The 9,903-nt window shown below is 31.3% G+C and overlaps 2 protein-coding genes across 2 annotated transcripts; one reads left to right on the top strand and one right to left on the bottom strand.

The window, feature by feature from the left end:
- Positions 1-1,755: 1,755 nt before the first annotated feature.
- Positions 1,756-4,079, top strand: LOC111635744. The gene is made up of 4 exons (XM_023380811.1): positions 1,756-1,923; positions 2,058-2,126; positions 3,371-3,460; positions 3,564-4,079. Exons 1-4 carry the CDS (start codon positions 1,825-1,827, stop codon positions 3,672-3,674), a joined length of 369 nt encoding a protein of 122 aa, XP_023236579.1. The 5' UTR covers positions 1,756-1,824; the 3' UTR covers positions 3,675-4,079.
- A 1,722-nt stretch (positions 4,080-5,801) lies between these two features.
- Positions 5,802-6,766, bottom strand: LOC111635743. The gene is made up of 2 exons (XM_023380810.1): positions 6,272-6,766; positions 5,802-6,193 (listed from the first exon to the last, which is right to left on the bottom strand). Exons 1-2 carry the CDS (start codon positions 6,650-6,652, stop codon positions 5,942-5,944), a joined length of 633 nt encoding a protein of 210 aa, XP_023236578.1. The 5' UTR covers positions 6,653-6,766; the 3' UTR covers positions 5,802-5,941.
- Between the last annotated feature and the right edge of the window lie 3,137 nt (positions 6,767-9,903).

The raw sequence follows: 9,903 nt of genomic DNA on the forward strand, positions 1-9,903 counted from the left end.
TTTCTTTTTACAATAAGATTAATAATTAAAAATTTTTTTCATACGAAATTAAAATATTTTTCGTGCACGAATTTCGACCCACTTCCGAAGCCTCACATTTAGATTCTAGAATTTCTTGCTGTTTTTAATTTTGTTAGTGCAACTTTTTCCTGTTCTTTTGTAANACAATAAGATTAATAATTAAAAATTTTTTTCATACGAAATTAAAATATTTTTCGTGCACGAATTTCGACCCACTTCCGAAGCCTCACATTTAGATTCTAGAATTTCTTGCTGTTTTTAATTTTGTTAGTGCAACTTTTTCCTGTTCTTTTGTAAACTGATAGAAATTAGTTTCTTTTACTTTTCAAATCTCTCAAAATTGCAACACTCGAATATTGCATGACGAGGAAAAATTACTATTACACATTTATGTAACTTCGATTAAGTTTTCAAGGTAAAAGAGAAAATAAACATTTTCGAACTAAAATTAGAATACTAATTGCTGTCCATTAGCATATTACTGAAATTAAAAACCCATCAAATTTCCATAAAAATCCATTTATTACAATACATTAATAATAAAAAAAAAGGATAATTGAAATACCATTTAAGTATTTTAATGACTAAATGTATTATATCGATCACTCTACCAATTAAATTTATATATTTTTCATAAAGAACGTAAATGTCTTAGCCTACATTTATTATATGTAATAAATTCCGGATGTAAATATCTTACATACCCAATTTTATGTATAATGCAGCTACGTCTTCTTATCACTTTTAATTTCAGAAATAATACAGGAGAGAATATAACAGCATTTCTAATTTTCTGCTTTAAATCGAAACTTTTAGGATTTATAATTTGCAGAAACACGAATTCGCTGTGTTATGAAAAGAGAAAAACAGGGGATTGCAAATAATAAAAGAACTAAATCTTTATACTATTCGATAGAAAGAAACTTGCTGTAGTTGAAAACATGAATTCGAATATACAAGATAATATTTGCATGTGCTGTTTCCTAAGACCTTGCTGGATGATGTCTTTCGTTTTCGGTTTAGAACTATTTTACTTATGTAACGGCAAACAACATATTTCAATTCTGCAAAATGCTAAATTTAAAAATATTTATATCAAATGTTTAAATTTCATTTTATGGAATAATTCTTGTTTGCTCTTGTTACAGGCAACACCAGTTTTCAGTAATTATATAATTTGTAAAGGATTGTTTGATGATGTGGGAACTGAAGATGTCCGTACAACATTGAGTGTTGTTTTTGGACTCATATATTTATTTTATTCAACGTGCTTCACTTTTTTTCCAAAGCAACAAAATTATTTTATTAAAAACTGGATTGAGACACGAATATTTTCGGCAGAAAATGATACACGAACGAAATTCCACAATGCGAAAAATATCTCTATTCGTTGCATTCATTGCAATGCCGATTGTTATTTCTTTTCATTTCGCTAATGTATTTTTGTATTATCCCGCTATGCAGAGAAAACAGTATTTTGAGGGTGAGGCGCTATTGTGTACTATTCAGTTAGGTCTAGCTGAAATGTTTTTGATAGGAGGAATTTGTTACGGATTGTTGTTAACAGCTTTATTATTGTTTGTGTCTCATAAAGAATTTGAACAAATGTTGCATGAACTTTTTGCGATAAAACAAAATAAGATATTTGTTCTAAATGAACTGAACGAATTTATGCAGCATCACGAAGAATTGTGGCAATTCGTCAATCAGATAAATACAAAGTTTAATTATATATACTGCGTAATTTATTTTGGTATCATTTGGACAACGAGTGTTTTCTTTTATTTATATCTGTTTCTAGAAATGAACGAGTTGCACCAACAGATACTTTTAGGAATGTGTATTGTTTTAACTTTAATTTGTATATATTGGGGATGTTTATTGTGCTGTTTTGCATTTACGGTAAATGTTTATTTGTGTTTTATATATTATAATTACTTTTATATTCGATTCGAATATTAATATTATACGATCGTGTGTTTTGTATCTATTAACATTAATTGCTGTAGTTGTAATTTGTTTTTCTCACACTTCAGATGCAGAATGGTTTTCAAGACATTTGTCAATTTGCTGTGTGTAACCTGAAATTGGAACAGAAACTAAAGGTGTGGCTTATATAATTTTTAAGTTTGTTTTAAATGAATTGTGTTCTCATTAATTTTCGTAATAATTTTTAATCTTGAAAGATAGATTCTGTTGTGTATTATGATGTGATCAAATAGCTTATTAATGTTTTAAAATCACTTCTGTTAGTGTCTTTAAAGAATAACTTACACTGTTGCGCACGTGAATAATTTTATTTTTCTGCAGGTATGTGCACGTACGTTTAAAAATAGACATTATTCGTATTTGTCTTTGTGTCAATTAGCAAATTTTTTTCTGCCTAAGCCTTAATATATACACCACCGAAGTTCTCATTTCGCTTACAATATCTGTCCGGAAAATTTGCAAACTTTGCATGTAGAAGTTGTTTGGGTTTAAGTAGAAGATGTTCAATTTAATTTTGTTACTTCCGAAGTAGTCCTTTCACGAGTGTATGCACCGAATTTAGGAAATTTAGGAACGCATCCCGAAATGCATCTTTTGGGATTTTTCGCATCTTTTGCGATGTGATGCGCGACAACTCAAAGATGCATTTCGGGACGAGCCCCTCATTAGTTTAATACATATTTGCAAAGTGACAGCAATAAAAAGAACTTCTAAAACAGATAGTAGCTTTTCTCCTTCTGTGGTTGCATGCAAATAGAGACCACAATATTTGCGTATAAACCTTAACCGGAATAACAATATTTATGGATTTTGATACTCATTGAGGAACGTTGAGTATTGTCTAAGGTCTACCATTTCTAGAATTGTTCAATCTGCTTTACCTTTCTTCACATCAAATTGATTTTATTACGAACTCAATTAAGATACGAATTTTTCCGACATTAAGTTTGATGTATGTAATTTAGAATTAGAAAGTAAACTACAGTTACATGAAGCTCATGCCACGGTTTGGTTTTACAATAATCGAATACTTCCGCTATCTCGCTTAAATTTTAACATTTTCAAACTACTGCCAGTTTTACAATATTTTCGAATAGATGCAGTTGGGTGACACCTGGCAGATTTTTAAGACACTAACAAACACGATCTGACTATATTGAATATAACGATATTAATAGTAATAATATATGTGAGAATTTTATATAAATTTAATTAAATGTACACGAAATTAGTAAATATCTTTAATTTTATACATTTTTGTTTTTGACCACTGTCATTATCATTTGATATTTTTGATAAATTTTCTTTTTATGTGCTTTTTTATATTTTAGAATTTTCTTTTGATTTGTTGTTTGCACAGATTCTAGATTTCATGAAAAGATTCGGAAAGGTTTCTTTGTGTCTTTGGATTGGCGGATTCTTTGTCATCAATAAGAAAATCCCTTTTAAGGTTGCTACTTCTGACATTGTATTGTAATTTAGAAATGTAATTTATTATCGATTTATAAAGAAGAAAGATTAAATACTAACTACAGAACTGTATTGTGTTTCAGATGGCAAAAACGTTGCAATCCGTTTTCTCGGGACTTCTGAAATTAAGAAATGTATCGAACCTGAAGAAAGAATGTGACAACTTCGTAACTAATTATACTTCTTATAACTGAAAATGTCGAATTTCAGAAGTACGAATTATGTATAAATGAAAAGATTCACTCTCTCGTAATTGATATAGTGTATACATTACTTGATTTTTTCATCTTTTTTGCTTTTACTCATATTCTCTTTATTTAGATAGTTATATAATTAATGTGTCACAGATTGTTCTAAACAGGAATATAGTTTTTAATGTTGCTGAAAAATAATTTTCAGTTTTTTCGAATGAATTCAAACTGCATTTGCCTACATAGCCCAGTGAATTTATTGAATAGTTTAAGAATAACTTTATAATATAATCGAGACGAATTGATAATAATAATTATAATAGTAATAAGCGGAGACCCCAAACGATTAGTACAGGGGTCGCCAAACTTTTTTAACCGTCGACCCCCAACCACTTTCCAAAGCCTCACATTGACCCCCACCGTAAAGTTTTATTGCAAGTGTATGTGAAAAAAAAACAAAAAAAAAAAAACGTTGTGCTCTCTGTATAAGAAAGAAAAAAAAAAGGTTGTGACCCCTTAGCCGCATCGACCCCTGGGGGTCGATATCGACCACTTTGGCGACCGCTGGTATAGATTAAATAAGAAGTTGATTAAATTATAGTCTAAAGTTTATGATTTTTAAAATATTTTTATTGTGTATTTTAATTTATTTTGATAGCAGTTCTAGGAGAAAATAGCTAGCAATCAGAAGTTACATCAGTTTCTAACCTTCTGAAACGTAGTTTGCAGTTTGACGATTTCTCAGACGTTACATTTAGTTTTGGAGAATCTCCTAATCAGAAAAAGTCAAAGCCCATAAATTAATTTTCGCTATGAGAAGTGACATCTTTCAAGTCATGTTTTGTGGACCTATGCGAGGAAGAAAGAAACTTGGTGTACTTGTGGCAGATCTGTATATGCCACAAGTACACCAACATGATCTGAAAGATGAACACATCTTTCAGATCATGTTGTAAAGATAAAGTATTGATCTTAAAAATTTATTAGTACTTTTTTAAATTATAAAGTTGTTTTATTATTTAAGTAAAGATAGATATAATATTTAACTGTATTGGTTTTAGTTGTATTAATTTATCAGAATTATATTCCAAAATCTATAAAGATTTTGGAATGTAACTTGGATTGTTATTATTATTATTTATTTATATTTTTTTTATGCCATTTAGGATGTATTTTTAAAATTTTTGGCTCTTTCCACTAAGAAGGCTTTTTTTCCATATCCATTGTGGGAACGACCAAACCCAGAATGAGGGCGACCGTGCAGGGCCGTACGAACAGTTTCGGAGCCAGCAACAAACCTCATATTTGATGCCCCTAATTCAACGTTAATTACAAAAACATTTTACAGACTTGTTTTTGGAGGCTCCAAGGTCGGCTCCCAAGGCAAGTGCTCTCCTTCATCCCCTTAGTTACGCTTCTGCAACCTAGTGGTGAGGGACAAGGTCTGACATATGCAGGACAGGCTGTTCCTGAAAAATTCCTAGGGTTTTTCGACCGCCTGGATTCGATTCCGGGTTCCTCAGAGCGGTAAGCTAATTCCTTAATTTTTTGGCCATCTGGCCAGCACGATTTTGAATATTGTCATTAATCGCTTTTTTATTTTAATTTTTTCTATCCTATAGACTTTAATAGGGATCATTTCCAGTTTAGGCAGACTCGCAATGAGATCGAATTACTAACCCAGCCCAAAATTGAACTTAATTCTTCTAGAAGAACAGGCTTATTCTTTTAACCTCTCAACCACCTGACTATGTTCATTAAATAATAATATCTAAGTACCTAACCAAACCGATTGCTATGATTGCTATGAAAGCAAGAAGGCGCTGCAGCACCACAAGCATCCTCTGGATAATCCTTCGCCTGATATCTTGAAAAAGTTTATGATAATTCTATATAATGACAATGTGTGACATAATATTAGCATTTCCGTGAATACAGGAAGAATCATAGGAAGCTGCGATTCTCACGAGGATCTTTGGATAGGAGAGAAACGGATGTATCGATCTCCGTTCCTTAATTTCTCATAGACTCGGCACAATGGGCCTCTCAGGTTTCAATGCCGAGTGACCTCTCCACACGCAATTGAAGAATAATTCAGCAACTTCTATAATATTTTAATACATAGGCCTAATAACTTTTATTATTGATTTTAATATTTGAAAATAAGAATTCATCCAGATAAAATTTTCGTATATTTGTTACTCCCGAACAAGATAATGTTTAGAAAATTTTGAATTTAATATTGAAATCAATTCGCTATACGACAACTCTTAAAATTCATCTTCAATAGAGATGACTACAAGAGAATCGGAATCACTGATTTCACTTTTTTCCTCGTCTTCCAATAGCTTTGATAATTCTTCATTTGATATTTCCTCTCCGGTGGCATCTATGATGGCCATATTTTTGAATCCATTTTCCTCGACGTTGAAATGAAATGAATAAAAAATATCCGAATCACATTCTTCTGTCTTCCAGATGTCTTCATCGAGTGAACCACTAATCGTCTCGTACTGAATTTTCTGTAATTGAGAAAACTTTGGTTAGGAATATACTGTAGTAAGGAATAATAGGCGAGGATAATTAAATAAGGAATCTACATTATTGTTAATCACCACATAGCCTCTACTAGACTCGTATTGCGAAGAAGTCAATGTAGAAAAGATCACTAAGCACAAAATATAAGCACAAAATATAAGCACAAAGAACTTTAATAGCCATTTTTTATTATAGATATTATCAGACTTCTGTTTATCCAAATTATCATTATCGGTTGTGAATTTTCTCTGGATACTTTCTGCGCTCTTTGATGATATGGAAGAGATATTAAAATTCATCAATTGGTTGTCGGAGTGTGAAAGATCCACGAATTTTAATTTTTCTTGTGTGATGTTAACTTCGACGAGACATTGATCTAAATGGCATGAATTTGTACAGTTTGCGAGGAAGAGGCACAGATATAGTACCTGCAAAATCTTCATTCTTTCTATAAAATCTGATGATTTTTACTCAAAATAATCGATCTTTCACTTAATTATTGATTTTAATATTGAATAATGTTTAATAAACAATAAAAATTGAAATAATGAATTTTGGATGAACGTTTTCAAATTATTATTGTTATTAAAAGCGAAATTATTTTCGTAAATCGGAATAGCATTATGCATAAAGAACGCCCTATTTTAATTCAACTTTTACTTGGTATGCAGAGTGGCCACGAAATCTCTATGTATGAGATTGTGTCTTGATTATGTGTTAGAGAATATTTTTACGGTAAATTCAATTGATAGTGGATTGGACATAAATCTGATACTTGGGTGCGTTGTATAGTAAACGGTTATAATACAGCCAGATAAACAAGCAAACGAAATAACCCGTTTTATCTGAAACGGGCGATGTCATTGATTTGCTTATCCAGCTGGATTAAATCACTTTACCAGGTGTAAGTTTTCCGACGCCTTCGCGCAAACTAGACTCCCTTATCTTACATCCATTCAAAGATAGGATTGCTCGCTATTCTCGCCTTTTAGTCAGGATGATACCAGAAAACCCAGCTGCCACAGCCTCCATACAGAGAACTGTATGGAGGTGGCTGTGGCAGCTGGAGCGACTAATAGGGCTTAAGCCCTGGGCTCCAAGTGTCAAGGGCCCGCAAAAATTGAATTAACATTATAAATTTTTAATACTTTTTCGTTAACAATGAGCACTTATCGTAAAGTAAAGAATAATTAATATTAATAATATAATAATAATGATAATTAATAGTATTACAGTATTTGTTTTATTGTAATCAATGTAACGTAATTGGTCAGGTCATGTCTGCCTTTATTAGAACAGTTTGGTGCAGAACGGCCTAACATATTGTTTCTGAAAAGTAAACCAAACAATCCGCTTAGTCGATCCAAGCGTGTGCTGAGTATCGCTAAATTGATTACAAAATGAATTGTTATGCTCGTTTAATATATATATAGACGAAGGTAATCCAAAAGTAAGGTCTCCTATTTTTTTCTAAAATACAAAGAAACGTTTATTTTCAATAATGTTCGTATCATTTTAAAGCTTGAACATTTATCTATTTTTCTACATAATCGCCATTTCGGTCGATGCATTTTGGTATGACATGGTCATATAAAAATTGCCACAGCAATTTTTATACATGTCATACCAGCTCACCGCTATTTTAAAAAAAATAGGAGACTTACTTTTCAAATTACCCTCGTACAGTGCTTTATATTCAGAGATCCTTACTAATTTAATTTAATTTAACATTGTTTTAATTTATCTTTTTTGTTCTAATTTTGTAATACTGCGTAGAATGTTGTTACTAAATGTTTTGTATTTGTGAAATTTTGTCATATTTTTTCTCCCCACATCATTGGACTGTATCTAATAATTACATCAGTTTAATGGGAGCCAGTTTCTCATAGATGTCCCTTCGAGAAACACATCATTTGTCAGATGCTTACATTGTGCGTTGTCTTATCCCGTCAATTCAATCTATTCAATGCAAATTAATTAATTGTGATAATGTTTTAACTGATAATGCCGTAGTTTACTTTTCCAACGTCAAGTTCCATGGCACAGTGGTTAGCATCTCAACCTACGAATTGGAAGGTCTCCGGTTCGATGGAAAAATTAGTTTTTTTATGTGGACGTTCTGAAAGGTTCGAGAACACACGTTAATTCACTATCATTTATATATTTCGACAATGCCCTCGCGCTATAAAACCGCAAGATCTCGGGTTAAGGAGCAGTTGTTGTCTTGTACTGCAGGCTGCAGTGTTTGTATATTCTGCCGTGAATAAACATTCCTTTGTGTTTACCAAAAATTTGTTATTGCGGTTCACCGTTCATCTACGCAATATTTTGGTGGAGCACCGTTTATCTACGCGAAAATATCTCATTGTCTTTCATTTTTATGTAATTTTTATCTCACTCATATTTTCTTTTTAATATGATATGAAGCATTAAATATGTTAATACACTTCTTTTATTTATAGCCTATAAATAATTCTATTTGTTTCTTAGAAAACAGAAACAATGTATTAGGATTTCTTAAATTTATTATAATTCCTTCCAAGATAGAATTTTATGAACAACATCAAAAAGTAAAGAATAATTAATATTAATAATATAATAATAATGATAATTAATAGTATTATTTATTATCATTATTATTATATTATTAATAATAATGATAAATAATAAAGTAAAGAATAATTAATATTAATAATATAATAATAATGATAATTAATAGTATTACAGTATTTGTTTTATTGTAATCAATGTAACGTAATTGGTCAGGTCATGTCTGCCTTTATTAGAACAAAATGAAAAGATTCACTCTCTCGTAATTGATATAGTGTATACATTACTTGATTTTTTCATCTTTTTTGCTTTTACTCATATTCTCTTTATTTAGATAGTTATATAATTAATGTGTCACAGATTGTTCTAAACAGGAATATAGTTTTTAATGTTGCTGAAAAATAATTTTCAGTTTTTTCGAATGAATTCAAACTGCATTTGCCTACATAGCCCAGTGAATTTATTGAATAGTTTAAGAATAACTTTATAATATAATCGAGACGAATTGATAATAATAATTATAATAGTAATAAGCGGAGACCCCAAACGATTAGTACAGGGGTCGCCAAACTTTTTTAACCGTCGACCCCCAACCACTTTCCAAAGCCTCAGTCACAGTAGTGACACACCATGGACTGAAAATACACTCACAGACAGACACACACAAAACACAATTCTATCACAAGCCTGCCTAGCAGAGAAGAATAGAAACACAAATAAATGACATTAGACAGCAATTAGGCAGGCTGACACAATACACTAAAAACAACATAACACCCAAATTAAAGAAACAACTCAAAAACATTTTCAAGAAAATTAAAACACACACAAAACATGAACATCACAACACACACATTACAGAATACATCGATACACTTAAACAAAAACTCGCAGCCAAAGCACATAGACTCAAACGATACAAAACATGTACACTACGAAAACAACAAAATAAATTATTCACAAACAATGAAAAACTTTTCTACAGACAAATCAGTACCAAAACAAATACTGAAACACAGCACAGTGGCACACCAACAGAAGAAGAACTCACAACTTATTGGTCNCATTCGACGATCGGTCGAATAATGTTACCACTTCCCGGGACGTGGACCCAGAGGTTGGATTTTGGGAAGCGTGTTCGTGT

The sequence above is a fragment of the Centruroides sculpturatus genome, unplaced genomic scaffold, assembly GCF_000671375.1.
Source record: "Centruroides sculpturatus isolate CEXI.00-Female unplaced genomic scaffold, Cexi_2.0 scaffold843, whole genome shotgun sequence".
Lineage (NCBI taxonomy): Eukaryota > Metazoa > Arthropoda > Arachnida > Scorpiones > Buthidae > Centruroides > Centruroides sculpturatus.

Bases quoted from the DNA above. Each gene is read 5' to 3' on its own strand.
- LOC111635744 (XM_023380811.1), top strand. From the start codon at position 1,825: ATGAACGAGTTGCACCAACAGATACTTTTAGGAATGTGTATTGTTTTA. The intron at 2,127-3,370 runs GTGTGGCTTATA...TTGTTTGCACAG, and splicing joins AATTGGAACAGAAACTAAAG to ATTCTAGATTTCATGAAAAG. The intron at 3,461-3,563 runs GTTGCTACTTCT...ATTGTGTTTCAG, and splicing joins ATAAGAAAATCCCTTTTAAG to ATGGCAAAAACGTTGCAATC.
- LOC111635743 (XM_023380810.1), bottom strand. From the start codon at position 6,652: ATGAAGATTTTGCAGGTACTATATCTGTGCCTCTTCCTCGCAAACTGT. The intron at 6,194-6,271 runs GTAGATTCCTTA...TCTCAATTACAG, and splicing joins ATGTGGTGATTAACAATAAT to AAAATTCAGTACGAGACGAT.